This window comes from Dermochelys coriacea, chromosome 5 (assembly GCF_009764565.3).
Source record: "Dermochelys coriacea isolate rDerCor1 chromosome 5, rDerCor1.pri.v4, whole genome shotgun sequence".
NCBI classification, from domain to species: domain Eukaryota; kingdom Metazoa; phylum Chordata; order Testudines; family Dermochelyidae; genus Dermochelys; species Dermochelys coriacea.
Window position 1 is genome coordinate 31,410,672 of NC_050072.1, and position 19,757 is coordinate 31,430,428.

The 19,757-nt window shown below is 39.1% G+C and overlaps 1 protein-coding gene across 1 annotated transcript in view; it reads right to left on the bottom strand.

The window, feature by feature from the left end:
* Nucleotides 1-14,935, bottom strand: part of FGF10 (fibroblast growth factor 10) — an 80,554-nt gene extending 65,619 nt beyond the window's left edge. The window contains exons 1-2 of the mRNA XM_038401192.2: nt 14,210-14,935; nt 13,324-14,058 (exon numbers count right to left, since the gene is read on the bottom strand). Of these exons, the coding sequence (XP_038257120.1) occupies nt 13,324-13,675 (352 nt within the window). The 5' untranslated portion in view covers nt 13,676-14,058; nt 14,210-14,935. The remainder of the gene's footprint in view (nt 1-13,323; nt 14,059-14,209) is intronic.
* Nucleotides 14,936-19,757: the final 4,822 nt, after the last annotated feature.

Below are 19,757 nucleotides of genomic sequence, written 5' to 3' on the forward strand. Positions count from 1 at the left end.
ATTATTGAGCAGTTCAGTATTTTCTAGGAAGAATTGCTTGCAATCCTCCCGGGTTTGAGAGTAGAAGCAGAAGCAGTTAGAGAGGTTACCAAGTTTTATTTGATACTTTAGGGCAATTTCCCTCACTTTCAAAGATCTTCGTTTCCCTTTCCCCAACATCATTTTATTATATCCAAAATACTTGTATGAAAACATAAATCATACCATGAAAAAAAAATCAAACCGTATGGTTATATACAAAAAGAAAATCTTGGCTCATGATTGCCTAAAAATGGTCATTTGATGAGGCAGTAAATCCCTTGTTGTTTACTTCCTCAGAAGTCAATGATATTGAAGTCTGGAGTTAAATGTATTTGCATTGAAAGCTATTATTCACCTCCTGTGACCTCTAACTTCATCTCATCTTTAGAATGATCTGAAAAGAAATAAACCTCCTGGCAGTTTGTGTACTTAGATGGGAATCTTGATTAACTGTTCGAAGGACTGAAATAATAAATGCACATTATGTAATAAAACAGTATATTGAAGTCTTCCCCTCGGTCTCTCTCTAAACTACATACAAAAAACTAAGTTAAAAGAACACCACTAAGGTTGCAAAGTCAAGCACTCAAAAGTTAAAAAATGCCTAAATTAAGATTGCCTAAGCAACCTTAATTCTACCCCTTTGTACACATGCATTATGACACAGTCTCTAATTGTATCATCATATAAATGTTTTTTTCCACAGGATCGTGCCTCAATCAGTGTAGAGGATGGATCCGCCCTGGGGATGAAGCTTGGTTATATAGTGAAGGAGACTGGTATTTGTAAGCCCACTGCTTCATTTGTTGCAGAACCTGGAAGGCTGTAGTGAATGAGGCAGGGGATTGCAGGAAGAGAAAGGATGGTCTCCCAGCCAACTAGTTCCCAGTCCCAATTTCCTTGCCCAGGTTCCTATCCAATCTGTTTCTCCCATGCTCACTCACTCTCAGTCCCTCCCAGTCTCTTTGCTCAGCCTGTCCAAGTCTCCCCCACCCGCTCCCAGACCCAGTCTCCTTGCTCTATCAGTCCTAGTCTCTGTCTCCTAGTTCCGTTTCAATCTCTCCTTCACAGGCCTTCAGTCAGTCTCTCCCACCCCCAAGCTCCTTGTCCAAATCTATGCTGGCCCTCCTCCCCAGGTATGGCTCTTCTGCTCTCTGCATTTGAATCAGACAGCTACCTGCACCATGCTGCTTGGACCCAGCGGGGGAAAGGGGGTGTCACTGAAAGCATAGGAAAGGAAAAGCTCCTTGCACTCAGTGCTGGAATCCATTCCTGGCACTTCCAGCAGCCCAGAATTGCAGGTAAAGTCTTCCCTCCACAGGGCCTTAAACTTCCATTTCCTATTAAACTGATCCATTTTCCATACATTAGAAGACTAACATACTACTTCACTACTCACTACAAATATATATCATAGTTGATACACATGTCGTTTAAATAGCTGAATATACAAACGAGTAAGGCTTACAGAATAAAGATATTTCATAATACTAGACAGATCATTTATAAAAAAAGATTCTTCTACTCCACCATCATATTAACCTGTCAGAAACTTTGCAGAACTCTGACATAACTTAGTGTACTGAAGGATTGTGCTTCTTTTGAAAACTTTACTACCCTTTACTAAACAATACACAATCACAACAGCATACAGAATATTTCCAGTACAGACAAAAACAATGGGACAGTGTTAAAGTTGTGTGTATGGGTTGATAGTGAGTGATATGGGTTCTGTGGCAGTGGGGAACAGGCTTTACTCTTCATTTTCACACAGTATTTCCAAGTTTGTTCGTTTTTCTAAAAATTAGTAGACTGTTGTAAAGAAAGTTTAATATCTTTGGAGTGCTGGCTACATTGCACCTTAACTCTTCTAACAAAGATTTTTTATTGTGAATGCTCTACGTAACTGATAACTTCTAGGGCAGTGTGTTTAAACTGTGTATTTCAGTGTATTTCATCTCACCAGGACTCAGAATACTGAAGTTGTGACATCAGCTACAGATAGGAGGATATGGCAATAGTGCATGTTGTCAAAGATTCTGGGGGAGGGGAACAATCTAATTCCCCGTTGTGTGTGGAAGGACCAGAGACTACATAAATACTGGTTACCACTGGGTGGCATGTACAGAAGCTGCAGTGAAACAATTTCAGACACATTACTCTAAGAAATTGTACACGTCCTTTGTGGGTTTGTGACTTCACACATTCAGGATGAGGGTGGTGTCTAATTAGCACAGTAGCTCGCATACTTTTAATTTATAAAGACAGTTATATTATAAGAATCTGAGTGACTGTGCTAATGTAATCCATACATTACTTGCTTGGTGTGGCACTCTGTCCCCCTCTAGTGGCACCTAAACCAGCTAGAGATGGATGAGTCTGCTACAGCCTTGGCTACGCAACATTAATCTTCTAGCTCATGCAGTAAAGGCTCATGCACTAAGTTCCAGAGGTCCCAAGTTTGATCCCAGCCAACGTTGACCGGGGTCTCTTGGTGTTCCACTAACTCCTGCATTGAGCCTCAGATCATTCTGAGTGTACATCAAAATGTTTCCAGAATCCTTCTCAAAACCTTAGCCTTGTCTACACCCAAAAATCGCACTAGTTTAACTAAAATAATTTTTTACTTCAATTTAATTAAACCCGTCTAAACCCCAATGTGGACACACTTACATTGGTTTACACCTGATTTATAAAGATTTAGCTCAATTCAGTTAGTATGAAACTGACTATACAATATCTGTGTTAATCCTTTGAGCATGTCCACTATGCACTAGATGTTTCCAGAAGCTTTAGGAGACTCAGACTGAGCTGCGTATTTGTGCAGTTAAAAAAGTGACATGCCTTATCTGCAACAAACCTTCCTCGTGAATGCACATTCCATGCCCTGCGCTGGCTATGTGTCCCTTGCCCTCCACACATACAGAGTCTGCAGCTGCAAAGTTTGTGTTTGTGTGTGTGGGGGGGGCTACAAAAATATTACCTTTCCCCAGGTTCTACACTGTCTTCTTGAGACTGTTTGATCATTCCATGGCAATATCCCTCTGAGCCCCCAGTGTGATGATGAATAGGGAATAATACATTTCAACAGGAGTGCTGGAACAGTTTGTATAATGGGGGTGCTGAGAGCCATTGAACCAAACTGTATATAATGGAAACCACTTCAAGCCAGGGAATGCGGCAGCACACTCAGCACCCCTAGTTCCAGCACCTATGCACTTAAACTAAGAACATCTCCAGTCCCTTCAGTAGGATTTTACCCAATGAGATTTTCAACATTGCTAAATGAAGGCAAAAGAGAAAAATCACTCATTAGAGTAGATACTCGTAAGTAGCAACATATCTGTGCTCTTTTTCTATATTGCTCTGAAGAGGCTGTTGCTGTTATGGGGAGTGTCATCTGACCAAAGGCAGTCTGCTTTTTTTGATACGTAAAACAGCTACAGTACATGCTAGCAATCTATAATGACAACAATGTGATGTATGTTTATTATTATTGCTACAGTATTACATTAATATATGTACTGTACATTTTACACATATTCTGCATTTGTAGCCTACTACCATGTTGAATCAAAAAGTGGTATTAATGGAGTTAAAAATAAAACTTGATACTTTTATAAGTTATGTTTTAAGATCAAACATCAACCATGACAACACACACAACCTCTTGCTCTTCCTTGTAAACATTTTTTGTACTCGCACTTAACTGTAATACTTTGTATGCACTATAAGTCACCCTGGATGAGGGTGTCTGCTACGCAAATAAGTAGTAATACTGTAATAACCTAAATGAAAGTACTATTCCACATCAAAAAGTGTATTCTATTGATACAGGGAGTATCAAATTGTAAATTAAGAATGGATAAACTCACTCATTTCTGGTGACAGAACTCGGTTAATTTGCTCGGCTTCTTCTCAGTCACATTTTTGTTTTGAAGATGGGATTCAATGTCCCAAAGAGACCTGTAGACCCTGTCACCAAATCCTTCTAGCTGTAAAAAGTTCCTAAGTGTGTTCGAAACCTCCAACAGCTTGGAATTTGATTTTGATGAAGGTCCACCTCTGACAATCTCACTCTCTTGATTATCTCTTCGATTACAAAATGTTTCCTCAACACAAGCTTATTTCTCTGGCCTTGCAGCAGCACTCAGTAATTCTTCATTGGTTAGCTCTCCAAACATGAGCAAATCCTCATCTAGTCCTCTTTTTCCATGTTGACCCAGAAGTGGAACATCGTTCAGGGCAGGGCCGGCTCTAGGTTTTTGGCCACGCCAAGCTCAGAGAGCGCAACTGTCCAAGCAAAAAAGGGTGGCCAGAATGCCACCCCTGGAATTGTGCTGCCCCAAGAATGTGCTTGCTTTGCTGGTGCCTAGAGCCGGTCCTGGTTCAGGGAGTCGTCAAACTCTTCAATATCCTTGTCTAGCACACCTTCCGCTAGCACAACATATTTGCCTTTCCTGAAAATTGGAAATTGTTGTCAGCTTTACATCTTGCCATGCCTCAGCAACAAGATGAATGCACTCTAGCAAATTTACAATTTTTAAGACTGTCTGAACATCTATGTTAGGGTCCGCATTAAGAGCAACAATAATCCAGTTTGCGATTTTTGATTAGTAAAGTCCCTTCATGTTCTTAATCACATCTTGATCCATAGGTTGCATCAAAGATGTAGTGTTGGGGGGGGGTAAGAATTCAAGCTGAATGTTTGTGAGAACCACTCCTTGGGGTGTGCAAAGCAGTTATCCAGGAAGAGGCATTTCCTAGGGTTCTGAGAGCGAAGCTGATGATCCCACTTTTTTAGCCAGCTGATGAAAATTTCACCTGTATCCCAACCAGTCGCTGAACTGACATAACTGAGGGGAAGTTTCCTGAAATCCTTCGGAAAGCATCTAGGTAATTTTACCTTCCCCATCATGAACAGTGGGCATTTGTCATTCCCTTCCAGTTACCCTGTCATTTGAAGCTTTCCCTCCTTCTTGCTTTTTATTTTTCTACATGTCCTCTGTCACAGAACCTTTCAGATAAAGTCCTGCTTCATTAGCACTGTAGATGTCAATGGGGAAAACTTTTCAAGAATGTGAGGAAGTTTTTCGTACTGTCACTGCTAAGCCGCTGGTTTGTCCACCCACTGTTTTTTGCCGTGTTCTTCTTTGAAAGTGACATTGAAGCGTTTCTTCCATCTGGCAAACCAACCGTCACTTGCCTTAAAATTGTTTAATCCAAGTAAAGCAGCAAGTTGAAGGGCTTTTTCCTTGATTGTGGGTCCAGCAAGCAGTGCTCCCTGTGCCCTCTTCTCCTTGAACCATATAAAGAGAACCTGGTCGACATTAGGGGCTTTTCCTTCATGCCCACTCTTATGGCAGCTATCCGACTGTCCGTCTTCATATTTAGCTAAAAGTTATTCTGCTTCAATATTCTGCATGCAACCAACCTGTGCAATTCCCACTTGATTGCAACTTGTTTTTGAGTATCCCCTGGAGTTGGACAGTCTTGGATAATCTGTACTTTTTCTTTCAGTGAGAGACTTCTTGGCATTTTGTCTGTTTTTGCCACACACAAAAATGATGCAATCTCACAAATGTTGCTCTTGTGTGGTGGCTATGTTGCTGAGTGGACACTTCACGTTAGGGAAAATGTTCCCAGAGGAAATGTTGCTGGTAAGCAGCAGTTGCTCTTCCAAATTGTTGCTGCAAACAAGCATCTACTGTACAAGCATCAAGAGAAACACCATGTGGAAAGTGATGAAGAAATTAAACAGCTTTTTGTTTCAGCATGTTTTAATTTTTGAAGCTTGCCCCTGTGTGTGAAAATTCCTCTTTAATCACAGAAGATATACAATATTGACAGATTATTTAGAGCTAAACATGGAAGGAGATAGGCTAAAGAATTATTAGCCTAACTATAAAATAAGGTAATGCTTTACTACTTACACTATGAATCTATCAAGCAATAATTGGATGCACGTGTTAGTAGCAGTAAAAAGGCATTGTCCAGTTCTCCACCTTACATGGGAATATACTTTAAGTGTTTTCTTTGATTTACGGTTCCAATTAGAACAGAATGTTCAAAGAAAGAACAAAAGTGACCTGATTTAAAAACAAAATGAGTGCCTTTAAAGCTATTGTTTTGCATGTGACCTGGCCCACATTTAAATTAATTGAAACTCACATTTGTGTGAAACTGTACCCCCTCAAAGAATTAATTCAGTTTTAATAATCCATTCAATGATGAAAGTGTACACACTTTTTTCCTTTAAGATTCTGGTGTTTATAGACAGAGATGGCTTTCGAGGAAAAAGGTTGATTTCTTCTTAAAGTTTTGAATAGCATGTTTTCTGTCTGATTTCTTCTTTATTCTATATTGTAAAGCATCTTTGCTCATTACAGTGAGTTGGCACTAGCAACAAAGACAACTAGTACTGTGAGAAAATGATTTTCCCAGTCCACAAAACCAAGTAATAAATACCATTTATTCAAGCATCTGAATAAGGAGCCTTAGACATTAAAATATTGAAGAGCCTTTTGCACTAAATATATCTTTGGGGTAAGAGAAGGATAATCTCTTTGTTAGCCATGCATAGTCTGACTTGTAATAATAGTGCATATGCCAACATAGAAATTAAAGTATATTGGTACAGAGTCCATTTGTAAATTACACATCAAAGAAGTTGTTTTTCATATCCTGGAGTGAGTGATGCCAATTTTTCATTTAATTTCAACAAGATACTATCGGCTATTAATGTGGACAAATTTTGGAATTGTATAACTATAAGGAACATTTGTACTATTTTAAAGGCAAACGAGATCATAAAAGTCTTTAGAAATAATTTTAAAATTTAGAAATTTTAAAAAATACCCTGGAATAACGCACTTTAACACTCCACTTCTTGCTGCAACTGCGCAGAATATTGATGACATTAGATTTGTGTGTAAGCTGTAATTTTACTTCAATACATCTTTTTGAGTAATTAAAGACTCTGAGACAAGCTTAAGAAAAAAATGGATAGACCCTAGAACAACTCCCATAGTGGCTGCTTAATCTCTCTACTGACTTTGTTGACACCATTTCCAGCTCCTCAGCCAGAAAACTTTTGAGGAAAAACACAATATTGTGGTTCAGAAAAGATTTTTTTTTCCATTAGCACTCACATGAAGGAGGTTCTACCCTGTTTGTGTTTAACATTCACGAATCTTCAATGTGATAAAAATAATTGGAAACCACCAATAGCTTATCTTGAGAAAACACAAAGGGTGGAAAGACATTGCTTGCAAATATAAGCTTTCTTTCAAAATGTAAGGCTCTGTAGATGAGTGAAAACTTTATTCCTACAGGACCTGATCCAACTCCCAGTGAAATCACTGACAAAACTCCCACTGACTTTAATGGGAGTTGGATTGGGCACATAAAATTGGAGACTTAAGAAGGGCATCTGAAAACATTTTAAAATGCCTTCTTTCAAGATAGAGATTCTTACACTATAGTGGAATGTGCTTGAGAAGTTTCATACTGCCTTGAGCCACATTCTACGGTCCTTACCAACTCAAGACTACAGAATCATCTTCTTGAAATAGCAGTGTGGGATATGTAAGCTTACTTGTCCTTGGGCTCATATTCTTCGTAGGTTGTCAGGGTGATCCCACCTAATGCTGTTTTAGTCTTCTTTTGCAAGTGGCTATAAATCAGATTTATTAAGACAAAAAAAAGACTTCTTACAACTGTAAATTTTAAGAAATTTATGATGATACTACACTATCAGTGTGGAGGGTCCACATGGTGGGAATGCAGTCAAGGTAACAGGAGAGTGTCATGTAGACATTAAATAATACAATTCCTTCCATATAAATAAATCCCAAGCGTCTGTGCTTGTATGCTGATGGTTATAAATTATGTAACTGAACTCCAGGAACAAACTAGACTTAAATGAGTTACCAGTTAAGTAATAAAAATGTATAGATTTCTTTCCCGGGAAACAAAAATATTTATTAGGAGGCAGTATATGATTTCCTGAGGTCAATATTTTTTAAAAAATTTTAAACTGTCAACAACATGTAGTAACTCTTTTTGTAAAAAGTGACACAAGGGAAATACATGAGCCTGGAAAGCAGTCTTTCATTTTAAAAAAATACTGTTTAATATACTAAACCAACTCTGAAAAAGTTAAAGTGATCTCATACAGTCTGTTTTAATAATATCCAGTATTAAGACAGCACTGTTTGCTCAATGTTCTAGTCTTCTATTTAAAGTTGTACATCTGATCTTATTGCAGCTATCTCACTGTTATTTACAATCAAATTAAATAGTTTTATTACACCTGGGAACAGTTAAACATTGGCTGTCAGCGTAAACAATTGCAAGAGACAATGAAATTAGTAGATTTTTCTTAAATAGTCATGTATCCTTAATCTAATGTGCCACTGTTAACATAGGTGACTTTGATGTAAATTTTCTTTGTGCATTATGACAGGTTTCAGAGTAGCAGCCGTGTTAGTCTGTATTCGCAAAAAGAAAAGGAGTACTTGTGGCACCTTAGAGACTAACAAATTTATTAGAGCATAAGCTTTCATGAGCTACAGCTCACTTTGAGCTGTAGCTCACGAAGGCTTATGCTCTAATAAATTTGTTAGTCTCTAAGGTGCCACAAGTACTCCTTTTCTTTTTGTGCATTATATATCTGATCCAAAGTTCACTGAAGTCAATGAAAAGACTACAAGGGCCCACTGAAGTCAATAAGTAGGTATACTAGAAGATAAAATCTCATCTGCTATAAATCAGTGTGATTCCATTGATTTAAATATAGCTGCATCAGTTCACACTAGCTCAGAATCTACCCTTATGGCGTCAGCCTAATTTGAGTGTAAACTCTCTGTGGTAGTGGCTGTGCCACCTCCTACAGTATGTTTTGTACAGCACTGTGCACATAGAGCCTTACTGCAAGTAAAAATCCATGGGAGTGAATGGGAAATCTTCCATTGATTTCAATGAGCTTTGGATCAGGCCCATAGATTTCATTCAATACATAAATACATACATAAATAATCGGTCCAATTCTGCAATCCTTATTCTGGTTGCAGAACTTAATAACTACACAGTTCATATTTTACCCTCTGCCCTTGTTACTGCTATCCCTATTAACATTCATATCTTGCATACTTCAAGGCCTTCAGGCAGTTCCCTCTGTAGTCCATTTTTTATTGTTTTTGACAGTGTAATACTAAAAAGATTTAATGTATATTTACCTTAGCCAACTCATCATAAATTATATGAGCCAAAATTCACTCTCCATTAGACCTGCCCAATCCCACTAATTCCAGGAAGGTGCAACTGGGCCACATGTCTACACACAGCAATGCCTCTATCTTTACATATGCTAAAAGCTCAAAATTCTTCTTAGCCATCTCAGATGTCAAGTTATAGGCAATACTTTTGTAATTACTCAAGGCTTTTGTTTCACACATGCTCACAGTCACTGGAGAACACTACAGCTGTTTTATTCACTTCTAGAAATGGACTTATCAGGAGCTGTAGCAAGAGGACCTTGCAGCTGCAACACTGAGGTAAGAATTAGTGCTGAGTGGTAGAGTTTCAAGGGCAAAGCTCTAGATGTAAAGAATAATAAAACAAAACCTAAACTATCCTATGTATATCTAGTGACAGATATACTCCAGCTATGATAAATTATGAAAGCTCCCCCAGACTTCTTACAGAATAGTCATAATTCACCCGTTCCTGTTATCCTGGAGGTATGTAAAGGCTGAGGTAACAGTTCTGGTGTAATCAAGTTGGAAAACATCTGCCAAAGTAAACCTTTATTTAGTGCATACTATATAGTATTTATAGAGCAAAGCGATGAACGCTTCTTGAGCCATTTTAGGAACTGGAAATTGTATTGTACTTTCTGAAGGTTTATCTTGACTTTCTCTCACTGTTTCTTTTACTTCATAGCATTTCACTGGCAAGCTTCCAGTAAAACTGTTGTCTAATTACACAGCATATCAGAAGCTTGCAGCCCCGTAGATAGCATTTTTGTAGTATAACTGGATTTTAAACATTATCATCTGAGTGAAAGAAATTACTCCCCAGATTAACATATTTAAAAAATAAAGCCCTGTGTGTCAATAACAATCATTATTTGTTTAGGTAAATATGATTTTGGATGAGGAACTTATTTCAGAGGTTAAACACCCTAATATTTAACAGGCTACAATTTGATGGGCTCGTTAGATGACTTACCCCTTAGGTATGGCAGGAGTTTATTCACATGTAATTACACATTTAGACAATATCTTAATGATGATAAGAAATACTTCCACTGATTCAGTCCATCTGGAGATTATGGTGTTCTGATTACATAGCCACATGTTAAATTATGATTCGCAGAATCTATGCTTTTCACTTACAACATTTTGATATGGATGTTCTTGAAATACAAGGCAACATAGGTTGAGATAATTTAACACAGTTGTGCGCTTTCATGAAGACATTTTAATTTGCATTGATATGTAGTTAAAGAATAGTATAGATGTTTCACACTTTTTGATCTGATAGCAAAAACTTAAATACTTACTAAAATAGTATATATCCAGATGGGTTTGCTTTTTAAAGGTATTCCAATACTCTGCTTTAAATAACTGACTTCATTTAAGCACTCAAGTTTTTCATTTTGAAGAAACTGTGCCCTTCATTTACTTTATGTAAACTTTGCTGACAACAAGCTATAATTTATTTTGTAATTCTGAATTAATGCTTAACTTACAACACTTGATGATTACCTGTTTTGTTCATTCCCTCTAAAGCACCTGGCATTGGCCACTGTTGGAAGACAGGATACTGAGCTAGATGGACCATTGGTCTGACCCAGTATGGCCGTTCTGAAGTTCTTATGTGCATAGGGGGAAAACAGGTAAACAAATCCATGTTTTATTTAATTTTTGGCTCTGCGGACAAACATTCTGCAAATCTGAAAATATCTATGAAATGTCAGCAAGAATATTAACTACTTTCTAATTTTATTATGTGTTGGGTGAAAAACAAAAAGACCTAGGCATAATGCCAGATGGATTAAGGGGAGTTGCTCCTACCTAAGGACTGTAGGATTGAAGCTCTGATCATGTGTATGTTTGTGTTTCCCTTTATTCTCTTTCCTCAGTTAGAGACCCATCCTGTAGGCACTTACACATGTAGGTAACTTTATCCAAATGGAAAAGGAGTACTTGTGGCACCTTAGAGACTAACAAATTTATTAGAGCATAAGCTTTCGTGAGCTACAGCTCACTTCATCGGATGCATCCGATGAAGTGAGCTGTAGCTCACGAAATCTTATGCTCTAATAAATTTGTTAGTCTCTAAGGTGCCACAAGTACTCCTTTTCTTTTTGCGAATACATAATAACACGGCTGCTACTCTTTATCCAAATGAATAGTTGTACTGATTAAAATAGGACTACTCATCAGAGTAAAGTTACTTGCCTGCATAAATGTCTGCAGAATCAGGCCCTGAGTACTTCCCATTTGCTTCCTGAAGCAATATGCTCACACAAAACCTATTTACTTAACAAGTAGAGGAATACACATTTAGAAACACATTTCTGAGAAACACAGTACTCTGCTCTATTAAGAAACATGGTACAATAATGGTAACAGCTAAGTACAGGCTAACCCATCAAAATGAAGTCTTCAGCATATGATTGTATGTCATAAAACTATTTTCTATGAAAATTAAAAGACAACATGGTAAAGCCAATCTGCTTTGACACCTAAAGCATTACAAACATAGGTTTAACACTGCAGAATTAACACTTGTGATAATATAAAATATGAAAATAAGTTGCTAGTTGTAGCAAGTGGAAGCAATGACACAAGAACTCAAATGAAAAAAACTGCATATTATGGAGGTGTAAAGAAAGAATGCAAGTACTGGAGAATTAATTGTAATCTCTTTTTTAATATATAACATGGCATCCTGCCAAACCACACTCTGTTCTTTACTTACTGTTTCAAGCAGCTCTCATTTATTTTTTAATTTAGCAGGGCATATATCCCTAGGTATATCTGGATTTACAAAAACAACCTAAGACCAACCAGCTGCTCTTCACCCGTAAGATCAAATAAAGTAGCTGTCTCAAACATTGGTATAGCAGGGGCTACCTTTTCAACACAGAGATGTCTGCATTTAAAAGTACACTACAATATATTGTGATTTCCTACAGTTCCCTCCCCCCACACACACTTGAGATTATTCATTTTCTTGCCTGCCCAAAAATTACATTTCTCAAGACTGACTACCAAAAATATATTACCAGAGTCACCATATTACTAGAAGCCTAATTAATATTAGAGAAACGTTCACTCTACGGGGTAAACTACAGCCATTGAAACAGCCTGGTGACTTTTACTTTGAAAATATTTCTTCTTTAAAAAAGGATGACAATGAAATGTGTGTGAGGTCCGTATGAGTACAGCCCCAGATGTTTACGATGCAGTGGTAGTATAGCAGTGCTGCAATCTGAGAGCTTTCCGAAGAAAAGAGGACAACAGGACACCACAAAGCAGCACATATGCTATTGACAACGCAGACAGGAGCATCATGTTACCAGAGAGAAGGCAGGGCAAAGACAAATAGCAGCGCTGGTGCCTTAAAAGTTAGCTTCATGGGCTGCAATCACTCAAAACGCAGCAACATGCAGGGACAGAAATCAAAACCAGAAAAACACTTTTCACGGGATGGGGAGTGGAAGGATTGGGGGGCGGGGGCGGGGGGCGAGAGAGAAGTAGATAAATCTTGTGGGGCTTAAAGGGAGGTGGGGAATCAATGTATTGTTTTAAACCAGAATTCACATCAAACCATTCTAATGACAGGGGATAATTGTTTTCAGACTCAGTAGAAAATACTCTCTCTCTCTCTCTCTCTCTCTCCCCCCCCCCCGCCCCTTTGACAAATCTTTCTAATTTGCTTTTCTACCAGCCCAGGAAACCAATTGTGTTCACTCAAACCATTTGCAAAACAAATTTCTGGAGAGAGATGAGATGTGCAGATAGGAGAAGGATGCAGCGAGCAGAGTCCAAAGAGACACCACCCTACCTCTCTCTCTCTCTCTCTCTCTCTCTGTCACCTTCCCAAGCAAGTGCTCTTGAGAACTAAAAGCTTGGATGGCGGGGGGCGGCATGTGAGCAAGCGAGATGCAATGGTCGCGGGGTGACTGTCTTGGTTGTGGAGGGCTTTTCTGGGGAGCGAGGGGGCGTGATATTGATTGGGCTCCCTCTGGGCGCTCAGGTTTTAGGGGGTGCGGGGGGCAGTACTTACTGTCCGGGCAGTTCTCCTTCTTGGTCCCGCTGACCTTGCCGTTCTTCTCAATCTTGAGAAAATACTTGTTGTAGGAGTAGAGCTTCCTCCAGCGCACATCTCCCTGGAGGTGATTGTAGCTCCGCACGTGCCTCCCCGCACTGGCAGGAGAGGAGAAGGATGAAGAGGAGGAGGAGGAGGAGGAGGAGGAGGAGGATGAAGAAGACGCGTTGGTGGCCTCTGGGGACCGCATGTCCTGGCAGATGACAGACCCAGAAGACACCAAGAAGAGCAGCAGGAAGAGGCAGCAGCCGCCGCAGCGAGGCAGGTGGGAAAAGGCTGAGGCACCATTTGTCAGTATCCATTTGCACATTGTACTGAAACGCTGGGCGCTGGAAAATGTCTCATCAGAAGAAACATACTGGAAGGGTAAAAGCTGGTAAAAGGCAAGTGGAGAGCTGGTGGCTGCTGCTTCTGGTTAGAGCCCCCTGAGCTCTGATCTGGCCTGAAGTGAGTGCACCAACATCCATAACTCGGGACAAATCGCCTCAGAAGTTGCTGCCTTTTTAATCCTTCGAGTCCTCCCTCACGGAAGAAAGTTGGTGGGGTTTGTGTGTGTTGGTGGTGGTGGTGATGGTGCTTAATCCTCTCTCCTTGTACTCTCACCCCCCCCGCCCCAACCTGGTCTGAGGCTTCCCCGTGGTTATTTCGTTCTCTTCCTCCCTCCTTTCTTTACCATCTTAGATGCAGAAAGGTCTGAAAAATAGATGACAGCAGAGTGAACAACGATAGCAACAATAAATAACGACTAGAACCCAAGGGGGGGGGGTACTGGAGGGGGGTTTCTTGCCCCAAGCCCACACACCCTCCCCCCTCCCCCCCCCCACACACTTGATGGCTTTTGCACCTTCTTCTGATTTCCCCACCCCCTTTCCTTGGCAAAGCGCAAGCCTGTTGTACAACTCGTCCCTTCTCACTGACAGCCCAGAGGAGGCAGTTTCTTTGTTTTGCTTTGAATCCTCCAGAAAGTACCAAAAAAAAAAAAAAAAAAAAATTCCAGAGAGAGAAAGAGAGAGAGAAATCCCAACTTCTCTCCCCCGTCTGGTTGTAAACAGGTTGGAAGCTGTAGCCTCGGTGTATGTCAGTGATTACAAGCAAGAGGTGGGATGTGCCTCTGGTGGTCAACCCTTATTTGCAGGGGGTCAGGCAGCGGTGGGACATCTGAAACCCTTTTGCAGCTGGAGTGAGCAAATGCCTGCTGTGGAGGGAGCCTCCGGACGGAACTTCCTCCCCGTCTGCGGCAGAAGCCGCGGCAAGCAGCCTTCAGCTCGCTCCTAATTGCTCCGAAAGCGTTCTTCTCCTCCGAGTGCTGGCCACCAGCATGGCTTGGAGACTCGTGCTTTACTAATTTCCCTGTCTTCCAGGCTGAACCAATCCCCTCTAGGGAACCCCCCTTCTTTCCTTCTTCTTCTTCTTCTTTCTTCTTCTTTAATGCTTGTTTTCTAGCGCAGGATTTGATTTGATTTGATTTTTTTTTTGGCAGTGAAGTGCTTGAGAGAACCACCTGGAGCTTGTCGCTGTGCTGACTTCCCCCACCCCCCCTTCCTGGGCTAGAGAAGGGATCGGGGGCCAGACCGGTTAGAAGAACATAGTGAAGACAAGCCCTGAAAAGTAAGATTATATGTTGGTCAAGGAGAGTAAAAGGGAAGACACATAATTAGCTCCCTTTCCTTCCCCTCTGCCAGCTTCCATGGAGGTCTCGCCCCCCCTTTAATGTATCATTGATTTCTCGCTTCCGTCGCTGAAATACAAAGTTCACACTTTAGCTTGCTCTTCCTTTTAAGCCTCTCAAGATTTATCTCCCCTCACCCTCCTGGTCTCAAATGAAATCGGGGATCTAAATGACCTATGATTTCTAATTATTAACATGAGTCATTGACTGAATCACGCGTCGGACTTCAAAGCAAAAGGGGCTTTTATGTGGATTGCAAAATTTTCCTCATAAAATCGGTCTGAATGGTTTTCTGTGGGTTTTTTTTAAACCGACACTTAACAGGCAACCCTGTGTGATGTACTAAGTTGTTATAGCTTAATAAGGGGCCAGGGAGTGCCCCTGCTCGTGCTTAAGGACAGTCGGTACACAAGACATTAAACTGTGCCTCAGCATTCACTGATGTAAAATAATCCGTATAAAATGCAAGGTAACGAACCATTATTAAGTAAGAGACTAGATTACAGAGGGAAACTGACATTATGTGGAAACAGAATGGGTTATCCTGTGCATAAGCATGGAACTTGTCTGAAACAGGCATAGTCAAAGGGAAATAATGCGGATCAATAGAATGCAATGGGAAAAACAGCCTCTGCCATTATATTGTGCATTTGGAATCAATCTTACTTTGAACAGCAGAAAATACATAAAAGACAAATAGTTATAAAATTAGATTGATTCATTAGGCTGGGCTCTTTAGTATATTGTTAACTTCACAGTAGAAAATTAGAAATGATTTTCTCCAATTTTTTGATGTTTACTCAGTTGCAAAAGAGTCAGCTCTTAAATTTATGTGCTTAGCTTCTGCGGAAGACATTTAAACAACCTTAAAAATGGAACCATTTAATGCTGGAATCAATATGTTTTATGATGATGTTTATGTTACTTCAGAAAATGTATTCTTCATATTTTCACTGTGGTAAAGACTTCAGAAAATTTTCAGGCTTAATTTGATTTAGGATTTATTTTTGCAGTTACTAATCTTAAAGAGAAAAGAAAAAGAAAAAGTTTATTCTATAATGAATGGCTAACAACTTTAATGTGGCCACAATGTTAATTTCAATTTTCTAGCTCATAGTTTTATACCTGCGTTACCCACAATGTCTGAAAGATACGGTATAGGGTTTCTGAGGGATTTGTGTTTCAGCCAAAAGTTCAGCTGATTCAAAAAATTTAAAATGCCAAGTAATTAAAAATACATGTCTTTTAAATTGTACATGTGATGAAACCATCAAATTATAGCCCTTTGTGCTAACAAATGTCACAAAGTGCAACAATTTTTTTTAGCGTTTCTCTGCACTGGGAAGAGAAAATATCACAGGAAGCTAAAAAGGCTTTACTTAAAATATTATTTAAAGCCTCACATCTGAATTTTCTGCTCACGTGAGAAATTCTACTTAGACTTATTTGTAACTTCTGCTTGGTTGCATGAATGAAAAATAAAAATTGCAACTTTAGAAGTTTCATATTAAATCTGGTTCTGGCAGGTGCAATACTTAGTGCAGTACTTAAAACCACTACAACAGATAGAGTCCTTTTCTATACTGTGTGATGACAGGGAGGGCATTTACAAAACAGAGCCCAAATGAAAAGCTGACATAGCTTTTTAGATTATATCTCATTCCTTTTTCTACTTTCTGTATAGCCTTTCTTTTATAGCACAGTTGAATCCCTAAATACCCCATTACTTTGTATTGTTAGGTCACCTCTTAGGTTAGCCTGAGAAAGCCTGAGAAAAGTTCCACAGGAAAGATGCACTATTTAACGGAATTCAATCTGTCCCAATAGATTTGAATCACTAACATAAATGTATGAATGTAGATTATATCTCTGTAATGAGGCCTGAATCATTCTCAGTTACTTCAAAGGACTGAAATTCAACCTTCCTTTTTAGCAGCAACAATCAGACCTTAATGGGTTCCTTTATTAATTGTTCCACTGCTAAGTTTGAAAAGGAACTAACTTCAGTACAGGTCCTACACTAGAAGTGGTACCTACTACCTCTAAAACTGTTTCTTTCTTGCCTCCAAGCTCTTTACGATTTTCACATAGCTTACTAAGCAGCATTCTCAAACATTCAGTAACATTGACTCATCCACACTGAAACAAAGCAACCCCCCTTTTCAAAAACTTATGCAATGAGTAGAAAACATTTTTCAGGGTGCTGTTTCAGCAGATCAACTTTCCTAAGAATGTTGGGGGAAATGAAGTACATACAAGAATTTTAACTGGAAATATTCATAACAATCTACTAGCTTCCCACGGTTGTATTGCATTTTTTTTTGATCAGTAGAGATCTTTTTTTACAGTATGAATTGCAAATATTCCTGTAGTTAAATAAAATTTCATTCTTGAATTGCAGGAGTATCTAAAGGATGGACATACTAGGCTCTACTTTTGAATTCCCTCAAACTGTCATCTTGATTTCTTGATTTCTACTCAAATCTACTTTTGATTTCCCTCAAACTGTCATCTTTACTTGGTGCTGTAAGTAACTTCTATGTCTTTAAATTTGCAGTGTTTTCACCATCTTGGTCCCAGGATATGAGACAAGGTGGGTGAGGTAATATCTATTATTGGATCAACTTCTGTTGGTGAAAGAGACAAACTTTCAAGCTCCACAGAGCTCTTTTCTTCAGGTAACCCTGAAAGGTTGTTTTAGGTAAGAAACTTGTCTGAGGAAGAGCTCTGTGGAGCTTGAAAGCTTGTCTCTTTCAGTGATGTCATTTGTAAAGAGAGTGCTGCCAGAAATGATGTAAAGAATGCTACATGACAGTGATGATGCAAACAATGCAGTCTATAGGCCAAATGCAGGCTGCAGAGTTCTGCAACGTAGTATATGACCAATCCCACTTGTACAAAAGTGGCATGACAGGTAGAATCCACAAGTCCCAACATACAATACTCTGTCTCAATGTGAGGCAGGCCAGTCAGACAGAGCAATGCTTGTTGAAACCTTTACACCAAATGATGCACTCCCATAAACGAGGGCAGATGCAATCGGTGGCATTTTATGCAAATTAAGGTTTATGACAGGTCACCATTATGGTCTTCCTGTGAGCAATCTGCAATATAACAAAAATTATCTCTGTCCTTCTATAGTGCTTTCCCACATATCTCAAAGTGCTTTACAAAGGCAAGCAAACATTATTATTCCCATTTTCCATAGAGTGTGAGTTATAGTAGAAGCTCAGAGTTACAAACACCTCGGGAATGGAGGTTGTTTGTAACTCAGAAATGTTCATAACTCTGAACAAAACATTATGGTTGTTCTTTCAAAAGTTTATAACTGAACATTGACTTAATACAGCTTTGAAACTTTACTACGCAGAAGAAAAATGCTGCTTTTAACCATCTTAATTTAAATGAAATAAACACAGAAATAGTTTCCTTACTTTGTCAAATCTTTGTTTTTAAACTTTCCCTTTATTTTTTAGTAGTTTACATTTAAAACAGTACTGTACTGTATTTGCTTGCGTGTGTATGTTTGTTACTGCCTGATTGCCTACTTCCAGTTCCAAATGAGGTGTGTGGTTGACTGGTCAGTCCATAACTCTGGTGTTCATAACTCTGAGGTTCAACTGTATAAAGAAATTAAGTGACTTGCTCAAGTTCACACAGGGTGAAACTCATTCCTATGCATAAGACCGACAATGCACCCTTTAAGACCCACTTAATTGGGTTTTAAGTGATACAAAGACCTTGGACACAGGCCCTCTGCACATGAGTGGATTTAATCCACAGTGAGTAAGTGGTAGAGATGGGAAAAGAACCTACATATGTTCATTTCTAGACCCATTCTCAATCCAGTAGACTGTAGTTGCTCATTGCTGTATACATTGCCTATTGCAATATAGATGATTGCCTGGGTAATATTACCTTTTGTAACACTTGAGCAACCCTTGAGTTGTTGCACATGCTTAAAATCTTCAGCTGAGTAACTGACACAATTCCATGTGTATGAGCAAGGGCTATATTAAGAGTTTTAACAGAGTTCAACTTGTGTTTGCATTTATCTTCCAAAAAGAACTTGAATTTCTAATTCAGTCATAACCATGAAAACACACGCAAACAGCAAGTCTGAAATAAACAAAATTGAGTTAATCAAGGCCTGACTCTGCCCTAGATCCATACTGCGGTATTGTAATGGAAACATAGAGCGTTAAAGGGAGATCGTTAGCTTTAAAATCATATATATTGCGTAACTGTATTACTAGGAGCATCTTCGATGGATAAAACTGAAAGAATTTTAAAAATCCAAGATTCTGTTTGCAATTCACTCAGCAAGGACAATGAAAAGAGATGACTCACTTTTTCTATTCAGTCCTCTGGTCCAGTAATGATCCTACTGGAGTCAATAGTAAAACTCCCATTAGTTTCTGTGGGAGTAGGATTTGGCCAGTTGGCAATTTTGCTTTTCAGTTCTCATGCACTAGCACAGTGCTGCAATGTGGAAGTTGCAAACACTGAAAGGGGATGTTTAAATTAAAATAAAAACTGTTTTACTGAAATGAAAAATAGTTTCCTTAAAAAAGTTCTAGGACATTTATATTTTGTAAATGCTCTCTCCACTCCTCCAGTTCACTTACATTTTCAGTTAAAGTCCCTGATAGTATTCTTAAGTATTTCAGGAACTGCTAGCAGTCTCTGACATTACATCATCATTCACCAATATTGTACCATC